At 36.2% G+C, this 15,612-nt stretch overlaps 1 protein-coding gene across 2 annotated transcripts in view; it reads left to right on the forward strand.

The window, feature by feature from the left end:
* The window catches only part of CEP57 (centrosomal protein 57), a 35,566-nt gene extending 20,378 nt beyond the window's left edge, over positions 1–15,188 (forward strand). For both annotated transcript variants that reach the window (XM_045894655.3, XM_045894657.3), the window contains exons 6-11: positions 600–677; positions 3,814–3,921; positions 4,468–4,545; positions 10,566–10,807; positions 11,570–11,714; positions 13,393–15,188. In XM_045894655.3, coding sequence (XP_045750611.1) covers positions 600–677; positions 3,814–3,921; positions 4,468–4,545; positions 10,566–10,807; positions 11,570–11,714; positions 13,393–13,626 — 885 coding nt within the window. In that variant the 3' untranslated portion in view covers positions 13,627–15,188. The remainder of the gene's footprint in view (positions 1–599; positions 678–3,813; positions 3,922–4,467; positions 4,546–10,565; positions 10,808–11,569; positions 11,715–13,392) is intronic.
* The last annotated feature ends 424 nt before the right edge of the window (positions 15,189–15,612 follow it).

The raw sequence follows: 15,612 nt of genomic DNA on the forward strand, positions 1-15,612 counted from the left end.
ACTCATCAGTGCATGATATTGGTTCTTTTGTAAAATTGATCATTTTAAAATACTGGATATTCATAGGAAGAAAAGTGACCTTGTAGCAAAGAAACAGGAATTTTTAAAGGACAAAAATGTAAATTTGGAGAAAGTGTTCACATTTTATAATCTTGATGTACATAAGGAAGTAGTTCTTTTTGAAAATGTTGGAAGCTTAAATGTTTTTGATCATCCTTAAGGCTTGAATTACTTGGTTTAAGTTGTTCTCTTTAGTTTTAATTGATTCACTTGGGAAGTATTTAATACCACTGAGATTAAGTTCCCAATTTAGCTTCCATGTATCCTATATTCCTTCATACAGAGCTGTGTTCTTTGGCCATAGATTTTACCCATAATTCTGTTCAACTGCCTCACAGCTACTTCACAAATGACTAATAATGAATCACAAAGGAGAATGTCGTGGTTATTGGCAAGCACAGTGTCATTACTGGAGTGAAATAACAAGCATATATTTGCTGTGCTAAAATTTTATAGCGGATTACTATGTTGCTGTATTAAAATTTTACATAAAGACACTAAGTCTTTTCACTAACCACTTTTAATATTTTTATCACTAGAAAAAAATGCAAGAGTTGGAAGCAAAACTCCATGAAGAAGAACAGGAAAGGAAACGTATGCAAGCTAAGGCAGCTCAGGTAAGTTGCAGTGTCAGCAGGTAGGCTCCTCATATTTCATACTTTTCTTTATATATAAACAAAAGATTAAATGTGGGCTTCTTAGATTATTTATATTTTGGAATAGCCCAATATATAAATTGTCAGACATAGCCTGGTATGGAAAATTGCAAACCTATATTTTTACAGAGTAAAAGTTGAGCAGTTTTTAGAGTTGTTCAAATTGTGGGGTTTCAATCAGCGTTTTAAAAAAATTAACAGACTAACAAACATCAAAGATATAGTACATATAATAAGGTGATACTTAATCATGTAAAATTTCTCACATGGGACACTACCGGAAATGTTTGAAAACCATCATGTAATTTTCTTCTTACACATTTTCCTTTTTCTTGGTGGCCTCAAAACACCAGGACAGAAATTGAGGTAATGGGCTATCCCAATAGCTAGTGACCCATACTAATTCACAAAAGCTACCATATAAGGAAAGCGAGCTCTGTTTGCTCCTAGTCTTTGATTTTATCCCATGCACTGGCTACCGGATGGAATAGGTGAGGCAGTTTGAAGTCACGGAAACACTGAGTTTATGTATACCAACCAGAACTGCCTTTCTAAAAGATACAGTAATACTTTTGTACCCAGTAAGTCTTACAAATAAACACCTTGTTTGTAACTGACGACTCTCTTAAGAGCTTATTTATTCAAATACCTCTCATATATTGCCCTCCCACTTCAAAGTCTTTAAGTTTTATAAATGTGTATGTATCTTTTCTCATCATATTAACACAAGAAGCAGGTCTTGATTCCAAAACAGTTAGGAGTGGCGGCTCTGCAGTTCAGGCTGTGGTCTGATGCCAGCGGATTCCTGAGCTCAGTTCATGTATGGGCTCGCAGGACTGTAAACATTCTGTTATCTTTGTCGTCTTGTCTACTTCTTCCATTACTTCCCAGAGCTCACTGAGTTAACATAATCTCTATTAAACCTGATGTATTTTCTTTCTCAAATATTTACCTTCTGATCAATTTGTATATTTTTGTTTTTATTATTTTATTTTTTGCTTCAGTGTGCTGAGATACATAGTCATGTGACTTTATTTTCGATAACGAACAAATTTTGAAATTACTTGGTTTCTCTGCCCATTCCACTTTAGGGTAGGCCACTTTACTGTGTCTCCATTTCCTCACTTGTAACATGCAAACTCATGGATTGTGCTTTATATACATTGTGGTGGTGAGCTCTGTTGTACATGAAATAAAAATTAAGCAAGTTCATTATTTTATTAACTTAAATTTTAATTTACAGTATTTTCGCTTTCTTTTTTCATTTCTCAGGCATAAAGAAGGGACCAAATAGTTATTACTGATAATATAGTAAAGGTTTTGAATTCTGTTTCAGTAAAGATTTTGAGTTCTGATAGTGAAAACTATTATAGTGGAATAACAATGACCAGGGATTGTACATGGTTCCAAGTCAAGCTTTTTTTTTTTTAAGATTTTATTTATTTGAGAGAGTGTGAGCACATGGTTGGGGGAAGGTGTAGAGGAGGGAGATAGGGAGAAGCAGACTCCCAGTGAGCAGGGAACCGGATGCCGGGCTCCATCTCAGGACCCTGAGATCATGACCCTGAGCCGAAGGCAGACGCTTAACCGACTGAGCCTCCCAGGCACCCCCAAGTTAAGTTAACCTTAACTTTCGCAGTCTCAGGCAAGATATTTAACGATTCAGAGCTTGGATTTTAACATTGATTAAGTGGTCTTCATATTATATCTTCCTAGTATTAGAGAGATCAAACAAGAGAAAAGACAACAAAAGTACTTTAAAATGGTAAAATTCTGCCACACAAAATAGATAACCACTACCAGGAAGAACTAAATAAACTAGAAGTTAATTTTCAAAAAAATTGTTTTTTTTATGCTAGTCAAACTCATTTGGCTTAATAGGTATTCCAGAGTAGTAATTTTATGTTCAATGAATTCTATCTATTCAGTTTATTATATATAAAGCATTGTTAGATGTGTGGGAATGTAGATGCTCCTGAGGTAGGCATCTGCCTAATGAATGCAGTCATTGTAGGAATTATTAGTATTCTATTTCTTTAATCCATTGATTCTGAGTGTTTGTTCCAGCTCCATCATAATTTCCTGGGGAACTTTAAAGTACTTTTTGAAACAATGAGGTGCAGGGCGCCTGGGTGGCTCAGATGGTTAAGCGTCTGCCTTCGGCTCAGGTCATGGTCCCAGGGTCCTGGGATCGAGTCGCACATCGGGCTCCCGGCTCAGTGGGTAGCCTGCTTCTCCCTCTGACCCTCTCCCCTCTCATGCTATTTCTCTCTCACTCGCTCTCTAAAAAATAAATAAAATCTTTAAAAAAAAACAATGAGGTGCAGAGAAAATCGTGACATTCTGAATGATTCTCATAAACTCCAAATGATTTTGATACACAGGCTGGTTTGAAAACCACTATTGTAGACAAATACACACAACTGTTTTTTGTTTTTTGTTTTAAGGAAATCTGTAAGTTGGTTTAGGGAAGGCACCAGTTCTTGTTTGATATCCCTAGTAATTAGTTATGGAATTTCTACCATATGCATAGGAAACTATTTTTAAATTAATGTAGTCACTAAGCTTCTAGAGAAAAGGGCATAATAGCATTTGCTGTGACATACCTTTCAGTTCTTTTGGACATAAATTTCGGATTTCTTTGTCTTAAATTGTAAGAGTATGAGTTTTTTAAAGAGGAAGAAATGTATTTTGCTCTCCAACTGCTTTGTGTCTGGCACTGATGTGGTTGCCATGTGTAAAAAAGAAGAAAATATTGAAGCACTGGTTTGGAGTTAGATATATTGCATTTATCTCATTAGGTCTGTATTTTATGGAACAACTGCAAATAATGGAGCTAAAGAGTTCCAAAATTAAAAAAAAAAAAAATAACATAGCACTGAAAGATAAAATGAGAGACTTGTATTGATTTAAAATATTTGGCAAATGTTGACAGATTGATTCACAGATTGATTCAAGACAGGTTACACAGCTATGATGTGTTTTTCAGTCAGATACTACTATAAGGTTTTTACAGGTCTTTACATGGCAAATCTCAAATTTAAATAAGAGCTTTTATTTCTATAGCATTAACTTTATGTTGTCCTGTTTTTCTTAGTTGCAGACTGGTCTAGAAACAAATAGAATTATCTTTGAAGATAAGACAACTCCATGTGTTCCCAATGCAAGAAGAGTTAAAAAAAAGAAGTCAAAACCACCAGAAAAGGTACAAAAACGGGACCAATAAGTAAAAGTGCTGATTATTACTTAGCGTAATTTATGTGAAAATACTCCTAAAACAGTATGGTACATCAACCTTGGATAAGGAGATCTCTTTCATTCAGTTTCTTCATTGGGAAGATGGGGATAAGTAATAACTACATATAAATTTTTACCTTGATGGATAATATATATGCAAGCATTTTAGAACTGCAAAACACTACACAAATCTTAATTATTATTCAGTATTGCTTTAACGACTTTTTACTCTTAAAATGTTTTTAGGTGTATGTAACTATACATACATCACATACATACACACTCTGTTTCTTTACTGAGACTGTAATTGCTGTTTTGGCAGGTACTATTTTTTCCTTCCTAGCCTTTCGTAGGCTAGGATGCAAGTTGTCAAGTATTATTAGGAGCTCGAGAACATTCCAGTATCGATAAAGCAAGTAGTAGCCCAGCAGTAAGCTGAAATTTCAGGTTAGTTGTGTATGGTCAGCTTTTATCATCATGTGAGTAAACTTGTTTTTCTTTCCTTTCCATTCAGAAAGGTTCTAGGAACTATTTTGCTGCACAACCACATTATAGATTATGCTTGGGGGATATGCCTTTTGTAGCTGGAAAGGTGAGTTGGTCAAAGTCTGGATTTTTTGTTTTCTTTACAACCTAGCTCTTTGAATTGAATCAACTCTTAGACCTGTATGCCTATAAATGTTGAAAACATTTTTCTGTCCCTTTGCCATATGGATCATAGTGATGTGAGAAGAGATAGAAGAAGGTTTTATGGGATTGGGGGAGCAGAGAAGAGACAAGGGGGACTTTAAAGCAGGTAAAGCATATGTGCAAGGAAGGTTATGAACAAAATCCGACACCCTGGTTTGGAGAAGGGGTGTTTGCAGATAGGAGTAAATGAAATAGGAAATAGTAATTTGTAGCATTGGGTTTTTAGTATCAATCTTGTTCATTTATATTTAAATATAGGTAGATATTTAAATAAATAGAAATCACATACTGTTTGTCCTCACATGCATATTACTTACGGAACTCATTCTCCAAGAGGCAGTCAGAAATAGACTTGAATCCTCTGTTCCTTGAGTGTTTAAATGTAGAGATGGTAATTTTGTCAAATATCAGCAAGTACTGGGTCATTTCGAATAAATGCTTCACACTGTGTTGGTTTAGGGGCACCTGGGTGGCTCAGTTGGTTGAACGGCCGACTCTTGATTTCAGCTCAGGTCATGATCTCAGGGTCCTGGGATCAAGCCCCAAGTCCTGCTTTGCACTCAGCAGGGAGTTTACTTGAGATTCTCTCTCCCCCTTCCCTTCTCCCCACTTGCTCTCTAAAATAAATACTTTTTTTTCAATACATCTGATGAGACCTCATTAATTCTAGACCACTTTATTTGAAAGTTCCTAAGTAAGTTAAAATCTTTCACTGTAAGTTCTCATTGTTCTTTTTCTGCTCTCAGAGATCCACATAGAACAAATGAGCCCTTGACTAGGGAAATTTTAAATATTTATTTAAATTGTTATGTGAAAATAACTTTATTCTCATCTCCTTATTCTATTCTAGGTTATAAACACTTCCATTTTCGTCAGCTATTCCAGATGTGTTTTATGAGTTTCTTTACCTCCTCATCACTCTCTTCCTTTCTAAATGTGGTGTGACTAGCACAAAATAGAGACTTTGTCATCTTTGAGAGTCTGTCAGCTCAACCTAGCATCATATTAATGTTCTGGGGGAAGCCACATCGTCGCTCCCTCTCATTAGTTTTACAGTCAACTGAAATAACGGGTGTTTTCCTGAATCTTTGCATTAGCCTCTGTATTGTAGGCCCTATACTTGTAGATTTAATTATTTTATACAGAATTTGTAAGTAAATGAAATTCTATAGGAATAGATTCACCCTATCCCACATTACATTAGAATCTAGTTCATTATTTGTGTTATCTCCAAATTTAACTGCCTGTCTTCGATAATTCTCATTGAATTCATTAATACAAAGGTTAAACAGGACAGGCTCAAAGACCAGGCTTTTCAACTAAACTCCTTCTGAAGTTATTTGTACTGAGCCCCTCATCGGGCTTCCTGCTTAGCGGGAATCCGCTTCTCCCTCTCCCTCTGCTCCTTATGCTCTCTCACTTGCTCACGCTCTCAAATAAATAAAACCTTTAAAAAAATAATTATTCAAATTGGGGCACCTGGGTGGCTCAGTCGTTAAGCGTCTGCCTTCAGCTCAGGTCATGGTCCCAGGGTCCTGGGATCGAGCACCACATCAGGCTCCCTGCTCAGCAGAGAGCCTGCTTCTCCCTTTCCCTCTGCCTGCCGCTCTGCCTACTTGTGCTATCTCTCTGTCAAATAAATAAATTTTTAAAAATCTTTAAAAAAAAAAATAAAAAAATAATTATTCAAATAGCTAAGAATGTGCTGTCACCTAGCCAAGTGTTCCTCAAATTCTCTATTGTGAAGGATCAGTTTTTATTTTTAATTATATGTTGTCGTAGACCAGTACACTTGTAAAATGCAATAAAAATGAATTACTAGAAAAATGAAATTAAAAAGACATAAAATACCCATCCTGAGTTTTAAATTATAGATTGAACAGATAAAAAATTACATTAATAAATATAACCAGAAAAATAACAGGAAAAGGAATTTTAAAAACTATATACTGCTTATTGAAAGTATACATAGGCAATTAGTATAGCCAATACATATTACAAGTTACAAGCAGAATAGTGATTTCACATACATATTTTCACACTTTAAATGAATACCAGGTGTATCAGCATTTAAATTGTGAATGAGACAAATGAATTTGGTTCTTGATAATCAAGGTTGTATTGATGACTGCAGAGTTGCAAGGCAGAATATGTATCTAAACCATTTTAATTGTAGGTGAATTTTAATCATCTTGATAAAAACATAGACTAACTTTTTAATTTTGAAATGATTCTAGATTTATAGGAAGTTGCAAAAATAGTAAAGGGTCCCATGTACCTTCATCTGGTGTACCATAGCGGAGGTACATTACGTAACGTAGTGTAGTTTCACAACCAGGAGATTAGCACTGGTACAATCCACAGACCTGACTCACATTTCTCTAGTTTCACATGTCCTTGTTGGTGTGTACGTGTGTATACACATGTGTGGGTTTAGGTCAGTGTGATTTTATCACATTTATATTCGTGCAACCACCACTCCATACCTAGTTTTGCCATTTCAAAAATGGGACTCATGCAGGATGTTACCTTTTTGAGATTGACCTTTCACTCAATATAAATCCCAAGATTCATCAAATTGTTGTGTGTATCCATAGTTCCTTCCTTTCTCTTGGCTGAATATCCCATGGTGTGAATGTACCGCAGTTTAATGATTCACCCATTGAAGGCCCTTTGGGTTGCTCCAAGTTTTTGGTGTTCACAAACAAAACCAGTATAAACATTGTGTACAGGTTTTTGTGTGGACATAAGTACTCATTTCTGTGGGATAAATGTCCGGGAACGTGATTGCTGGATTGTATGGTAAGTGTATATTTTGTTTTTAAACTCCCCAATTATTTTTGAGTGATTGTACCATTTTTCATTCCTAGTAGCAATGCCCAAGAGATGAAGTTTTTCCCCATCCTTACCAGCATTTAATATTGTCACTTTTTATTTTAGCTGCTTGCTGAGTATGATATCTCATTGTGCTTTTAATTTATATTACACTAATGATGGTAGTCCTGTTCTTTTCATGTGCTTATTTACCATCCATATATCCTCTAATGAAATATCTATCTACATTTCTTGCCCTTTTTTAATTGGGTTGGTTATTTTGTTTGTTTTTTTTTACTGTTAGGTTTTGAGAGTTCTGTATTTTGATACAAGTCATATGTCAGATAGATAGTTTGCAAGTATATTCTCCCAGTCTTTCTTCTCTTACAGAGTTTCACAGAGCAGCTTTTTGTTTTGATGAAATCCAGTTAATTGATTTTTGCTTTTTTATGGATCATGCTTTTGCTGTCAAGTCTAAGAACTCTTGGCCAGGACCGACATCCTGTAGGTTTTCACTTATGTTTCATATATATTTTATAGTTTTATATTTTACATCTCAATTTGTGGTCTACTTGAAATGATTTTTGTATACTGTAAGAGGCTTGTTAGGTCAAGGTTTATTTTTGATTCTGTTCCATCCATATAGGTGTTTACCTCTTTGCCCATACCACACTGCCTCGATCACTGTGGCTTTTTATAATAAGTCTTAACATCAGGCAGAGTGATTCTTTTCTCTATTCTTTTTCACAATTGTTTTAGCTCTTCTAGTTTCTTTGACTCTTCATATGAATTCTAGAATAAACCTGTCTGTCTACAAAAAAAAAAGTCTTGTTATAATTTTGATTGGAATTACATTATACCTATAGATCAGCTTAGGAGAATTGATGTCCTTATTATGTTGAGTCTTCCAGACCATGAGTACAGTATAGCTTTTATTTATTTATTTATTTAGATCTTTGATTTCTTTCATCAGTATTTTGTGGTTTCCGGCATATTGGTTCCATGCCTGTTTTATTAGATTTATACTCACATTATTTTTTTTTTGGAGCAAGTGTAAGTTGTATTTAGTTTTAATTTAGTTTCTATGTGATCATTGCTAGTATAGTTTTTGTATGTTGAACTTACATTCTGTGATTTCACTGAATTATTTACTAGTCCTGGGAATTATATTTTGGATTGGTTTGGATTTTCTATGTAGAGAAGCATGTCATCTGTAAATAGGGACAGTTTTATTTCTTTTTAATTTGCATGCCTTTTATTTCTTTCTCTGCCTTAATGCACTAGCTAGGATTTCCAGTATTACATTAGGCAAGAGTGATGAGAGTGGACATCCTTGCCTTTTTTTCTGATCTTAAGTGGGGGGAGAACGTTAGCATTCAGTCTCACCAGTAAATAGGGTGTTAGCTGTAGGTTCTTTGTCAATGCTCTTTATTTAAAGAGGAAATTTCCTTCTGTTTCTACTTTGCTGAGAGTACCTGATTGGGTGCTGGATATTTTCAAATGCTTTTCTTCATTAAATGATATGGTTATGTGATTTTTCCTTTTTACTGTTGATATGCTACATTACATTGATCGATTTTTTAAAATAATTGGACTAGTCTTGAATTCCTGGAACAAACCTGACTTGGATATGGTATACATACTTCTTCATATATAATGCTGGATTCAGTTTGCTACCTAACAATAGAAAGTAGGATAAAAGAGAGTATCCGTTAGCATAGTGGTTTTCAAACCTGCTGGTCAGAGTCAAGTGGCAAACTTAAAAATACACATTTCCAAGCCTTGACCCCACACTGATTGAGTTTGGAGTGCTACCTAGGAATCTGCATTTTAAACAAGATGATGCTCATGGAGCCAAGTTAGTCCAGCCATCTGTTTGTAAATTGAAATAGCTTATGGAGATTATTGTTTAATATTCAAAACTGGAAATTTTGAGAAGGATACCAGGTTTTTCCTATGGTTGTTTATGTGACAAGGATGAACTTAGTGCATCTTATTATTTAAGGATAGAGAAATGAATGTGATAACAGTCCCTACCACCTGGAAGTACATACACTATTTAGTAGGTGAAATAAATATGCAAACACAATTGTAATATATTGTGATAAACACTATGATAGAGATAAATGCTGTAGTTGATCTGAGAATGGACTCCTTAATTGGACCATTTCGTTACCTGGAGGTTTTAAGGAAGTCTTTAAAAGTTAATATACTTGAACTGGGTTTTAAGGAATGGTAAAAGTGTTGGCCACACAAAAGAAATGGTATGTGCAAATACAGTTTATTTAAATAATGCAGATTTTCAGAGAGAGTTCAGTGATTCATCAGTTGCATACAACACCCAGTGGTCATTACTTCCACGTGCCTTCCTTAATGCCCATCACCCAGTTACCCCCACTCCCCTCCCCTCCAGCAACTCTGTTTCCTAGAATTAAGAATCTGTCATGGTTTGCCTCCCTCTCTGTTTTCATCTTACTTTATTTTTCCTTCCCTTCCTCTGTGTTCATCTGTTTTGTTTCTTAAATTCCACATATCAGTGAAATCATATGGTATTTGTCTTTCTCTGACTCACTTATTTCACTTAGCATAATACCCTCTAGTTCCATCCACGTTGTTATATGTTAATAAAATTAAAATAAGCAAGCAGAGAAATTAGGGGATGGTGGGACATAAGGCCAGGGAGTATCAGTTGCAGCTCAATGATAGAAGACTTTTTTCTATGCTAAGGAGTTTGGACATTAGAGTTAGTGGGCTTAACATCAAATATTTCAAGTAGCAGAACAACCTGATACTCCTATTAGAGTAATATTTTAGGAGGAGAGCCGATAGCACTATGGAGTTAAAGACTGAACACACTGGGGGCAGGGAGGCCAAATGGAATCTTCCTGTAGCAAATAGAAGTGGTTGCAAGGGAAAGACAGTAGGGTGGAGACTAAGAGGTGGATTGGGGATATTTCAGAGGTTAAATGGGACTTGGTATCTGGATTTACTCTAGGAGATTTAGATCGTAGCCTCTCTATTGGTGGGGGTCTTTTTACTCCGCTTAGGGAGTAAACAGGAAAACAGATTCAGACGATGTGGCTTCAGTTAATTCTCATTTTTCTTCAGTCCACCAGTCCTAGCCATGCTGTGGTAGCCAATGTTCAGCATGTCTTGCATCTAATGAAGCAACACAGTAAAGCCCTGTGCAATGATCGAGTGGTCAACAATGTTCCTTTGACAAAGCAAGGTTCTTCACGAAGTGGTAAAAGTAAGAAGTTGTCAGTAACGCCTTCCTCCTCCAACAGCATTAATGAAGAGTTATCAGAAGTCTTACAGACTTTACAAGATGAATTTGGGCAAATGAGCTTGTGAGTTTTAGTTTTGGGTTTTTTTTTTTAATTATATTTAGTTCTAGGGGCACCTGGGTGGCTCAGTCAGTTAAGCGTCTGCCTTTGACTCAGGTCATCCGGGGTCCTGGGATTGAGCCCCACGTTGGCCTCCGTGCTCAGCGGGGAATCTGCTTCTCCCTCTGCTCCTCCCCGCTGCTTGTATTCTCTGCCTCTCAAATAAATAAAATCTTTTTTTAAAAAAATTATAGTTCTAAAACTTCATTTTAACTTCTCAGTGACTTCATTAATTGCTAATTTGTTCAGCAAATACCTGAGCACAGTCCTTGCACCAACCACTGAGTAAGTTACTAGGACCTTAACAAATACAACTGTTCTGGGGGAAATCTCTCCCTTTTCTAATACTGTTAAATGTTTTCAAGACCAAGGTTTACATTTAAGTTTTATTTCCTTATTCAGGAGCTTGATATACATTGAGTTTAGTTAAATGATAAGTTTGGATGTATCTGAGGAACAAGATCCTTTCTTTCCGGGCTTTCCTTTTTACATGCATACTATTCTGGGGGAGGTAGGAATATAAATAATTAGGTCTTTGAAATTAAGGAGTCCTTTTGCGTTTGCCTCCAGTGCCTTTCTTGAACCTTTAAACCATCTTGTTGCTCTGTTTAAGAAATTGAGTCATTTTTTATTGCACAGAGCAGTGGTCCCATGGTGAGTGGGTTGTGGTGGATCTAACCATGAAACCAGAAACTTAACCAAGCCCTGCTTTTATTTTTTGTATAGTGATCACCAGCAGCTTGCGAAACTTATCCAAGAATCCCCAACTGTTGAACTGAAAGACAACTTAGAGTGTGAACTGGAGGCGTTGGTGGGGAGGATGGAGGCCAAAGCCAACCAAATAACTAAAGTTCGAAAATACCAAGCCCAGGTAACTCCAGCTCAATTTCCCTTTTCCTGTTTCTAATGATTAAAAAACAAGAACAAGGCAGAACAAAAAACCCTTTTCCTTGATGACACAGAAGGGTATCACAGTTAGGGAGCTACAGGGAGCATTTCGTTACTGTAGACACTAATTCGGTCCCTTCATTATTAAGAATTGGTGTTCAATGGGCTAGGAAGGAAGACGTCATCTTGTAATCTGTGAGAGTAGATTTTATCATCGAGGATATGTCTTTCAAATACTGAATATATTTAATATTCTTATCTTTATATGAACAAACCTTAACTTCCGTGATGAATTTAAATGGTTCTAAATTTACCTAAGTCTTGTGAAAGCACTTGGAAATTCTTGATTTCCAAAGGAATAAGTCAGATATAAATATGTGAAAAAAATTTTCAGTTATATTTATGTTGCAGCCATTTAATACCTACTAAGTGCAGTGGGAAGGCACACTCCAGGGTTTTCGTCTGGAGAGAAACGTAATGATTCGTGGCTTAAGACATTGCTGTGACTGCTGGGAGTGGGCTGGAGACCAGCTGGGCAGGGTGAAGCTCTTCTCTGTCAGAGGTCATCAGTGACTGCAGTGGGGGAGAAGCGACAGATTGGAGGTGTGTTTTAGAAGTAGAAAGATCAGGGCGACTTGCTGCTGAATATCATTTGGATGGAGAGTGTGGCCGTACCACTGATGGAAATGGAGAAGGACTGGGAGCAGAACAGGCTTACTAACATTTACTGATTGGTGGCTGTGTAATAGGCACGATGCTAAGTGCTTTTGAATATGTCCTCTTATTTAATTTTCATGGAACCCTTGTGAACTGGGTGCATTATCTTACTCTATAGATAGGGAAACTGGGCTAAGTTTTTGGGAGGTAGGCATATGCTAAAATGAAATTAGGTAACTTCTGTGCAAGGACATACTAGCCCCCTGGTAAATGCAGAGCTGGCATGCAAACGTGGGTCTTCTCGACTCCAGAACCTGAGCTTTTAAGTATTTTTTGTAAAGTTCACGTTTAAAAAAGAGGAATAAATATAAGCAAATGATTGCTGTAGGAGTAATGGTCTAATTTGTTTCTTGTACATTAGACTTAACTTTATTCTCTCTAATGGAACACCAACTTGGCAGCAGCTTAAAGTACAAGTATTACGCTCTCTAAAAATAAATTCTCTGGTTTAAATTATTCTAAAATAGTAAAATAATTAAAAATCTTTTGTATTAATACATTACCATTACATCTCTTCATCCATCTAGAGTATGTTTCGTTACCCCTCAGACTAGTTTCTAGACCCACTCTTCTCCTGTTCTTCACCTTTAGTATCTATCCTATCCTTCACTTACCATGTCAGATTTTTTGTCTTTTCTGTGACATCTTCCCCCAAACCCTCTTGTTTCTCACTCTATTCTGCACTTTGGCAACACTGCCTTGCCTTCTGAAACAGCACCAGGATTGATGTGTTTACTCTTGTTCATTTGTCTGTATGTCACATTGTATTTTTACACACTGAGTGTTCAATGACTGGTACAATAGGTTTTTGGAAGGCTTTAAAACAATAAACCCAGAATATATTATTTGCATTTTAGTTTGTACGAGAGTTAAAAATACCAGTTGTCAGAAGAGAATGTTTTCATTGAATGCTCCTTTTTCCCTGGCTTGGTTATTTGTTGTAGCTGGAGAAACAGAAGGTAGAGAAGCCGAGGAGGGACTTGCGAACCACCAGAAAGACTCTTGATGAAGAAGGGAACAGCAGCAGTCGTTCTTCTGGAATCACAGGGACCACAAACAAGAAGGACATTGCCAAACCGAGACCTGGTGAAAAAAGCAGGAAAAATCTTCAGTTATTGAAGGACATGCAAACCATACAGAGTTCATTACAAAGCAATAGTTTATGTTGGGATTACTGACTGGTACCAGGTTATAAATTTTATTCAGATAATCTGTACCTCATCAATCAGATTTTGACAATTTACTCTCCAGGTCTCATACTCTCTTATGTTGGAATTAATGAATGGCCGGTGTTAAGGGGCCCAAGCTTCACTACACAGGCTTCTTGTGTTATGCATCATGACTGAATGTTAAACCATCTACATGGAAACCAGGGGAGTTTAAAGGCCAGGAAGCCACATGCTCTGCTTCTTTGAGATGAATTTGCTGTACTGAAATACTGCACTTTGTAAACAAATTACCAGTTGTTTACTTGTGGGTGTGATTTTTAATAGTTCCTTACATATCTAAGTAAAATTAGGTTTAAATTATCAAAATCAACAAAATCTTTAAATCTTCCCCTGGCACAAATCGCCCCTTTCTCCTTTCCAGCACAACCATTAAATATACTTTGTCTCGACTATTGATGGAGGTTTTCTATATTTAAAAGTATTTATACATATTTAAGAGGATTGTTTTGTTTTTCTTTTTGACATTTCAGACATTGATCAGTATTAAGTACACTTGTATTGATGTTATCAGTCATTAAAAAATTTTTAAAGACTCAAACATTCATTTTAAGTCCATTCACTGCAAAAATTATAAAAGCATTTTTTAAAGTATAAATTATTAATGAAGTAAATGAGCTTTTAGAATGAAGAGAGAAGAGGAAATGTTGTAGAGCATACACATTTGTCCTTTTTAAATAATACCTGTTTGTAATCATGCTGTTGAGTTCAAGGCATTATGGTTGTTAATCTTGAAACTTGCCCCTTGGACATGTTCTCGGTGTACAGTATGAGTGCATTAACTGTACACGTGCAACTGTCATTATGTTAATAATGTGAATCATAATTCTGCTTAGATCAAGACGTGAACTTTTTATAAATTTGCCACTGAAGTCAATAAAGCAGCTTTTTTAAGGAAACACTGAAATTTTCCTTAACAGCCTGTTAATAAAGGCTTTATTTGTTATAAGCTCTCCAAAAAATGCATTTCTAAATAGGACATTAACATATTTTGAGAAACAAGAAGAATATATGGTATTACATAATTTGCCTATCTCATGCTTACACAGAAACTAAAGCCAACAAGACTGAACTGTCTCATGGCATATGATAAGATACTCTAAAGAGTACTAATGAACACATTAACCACATGTTAAAGAGATTCCTTTTTATGCCTCCCCTGGGATCCAAATGGGCGTTCTGGGATTTTATCTGGGTATAATCAGCATGAAATGTGGTGCCTGTCTGGGCACTAAGCTTGTTAGGCCTCTTAATTGAATTGATTTTTTTACAGAGTTCTTGATTTAGGTTCCTTCGATTTGGATCTGTTTGTGAATGTTCTAAAATTTTATGTAAACTTCTGCTTGCGTGTGCAGTTTTGTATCTTCATTGAATTCACAACATTGAGTGCAGAGACCCAAGGAATCACTGCTCTAGTGACATGGAAAATATTTTCTTGTGTCTCAACCACCATCTCAACTATTAAACTTTTGTTACCGCTGTTGGAATTTCAGGTCATTAAACTGTGTGACACTCATTTTTCATTGTAGTGGTTCTCAGTCCTAATTAGCAGAAGTTTAATGGTGTTAAAAACCTACCCCATCCCACAGGTAGGAGTCAGACTCTCAACTGCAGCTTTTAATACCTTCAGGTGAGAGTTGAAAACAAGAAGATACCAATACCTCAGTCTCCTTGTCTGAGAGTTTACAGCGGAGGAGTATGCTGTTCTAAGAGTGCTATTGCAGTGCATTTCAAATACAAGGATCTTCTACGTGGAAGATGCCGATACGAATACCAGGCTAAGTAAGAAGGGTATGATCCAAGGTAGGTGGTAGACGTCTGAATTATTCTAACACTTGTGTGGTGAATGCAGTGGAGACAGCATGAGCACAGGGCTGTGAGGATGCAGAAGAGGAGGTTGACATCCTGGAGGAGGAAGTGATGCTAGACTCTGGAGAA

The sequence above is a fragment of the Mirounga angustirostris genome, unplaced genomic scaffold (assembly GCF_029215605.1).
Source record: "Mirounga angustirostris isolate CCGP_5_RB_7025 unplaced genomic scaffold, mMirAng1.0.hap1 SCAF_13, whole genome shotgun sequence".
NCBI lineage: Eukaryota > Metazoa > Chordata > Mammalia > Carnivora > Phocidae > Mirounga > Mirounga angustirostris.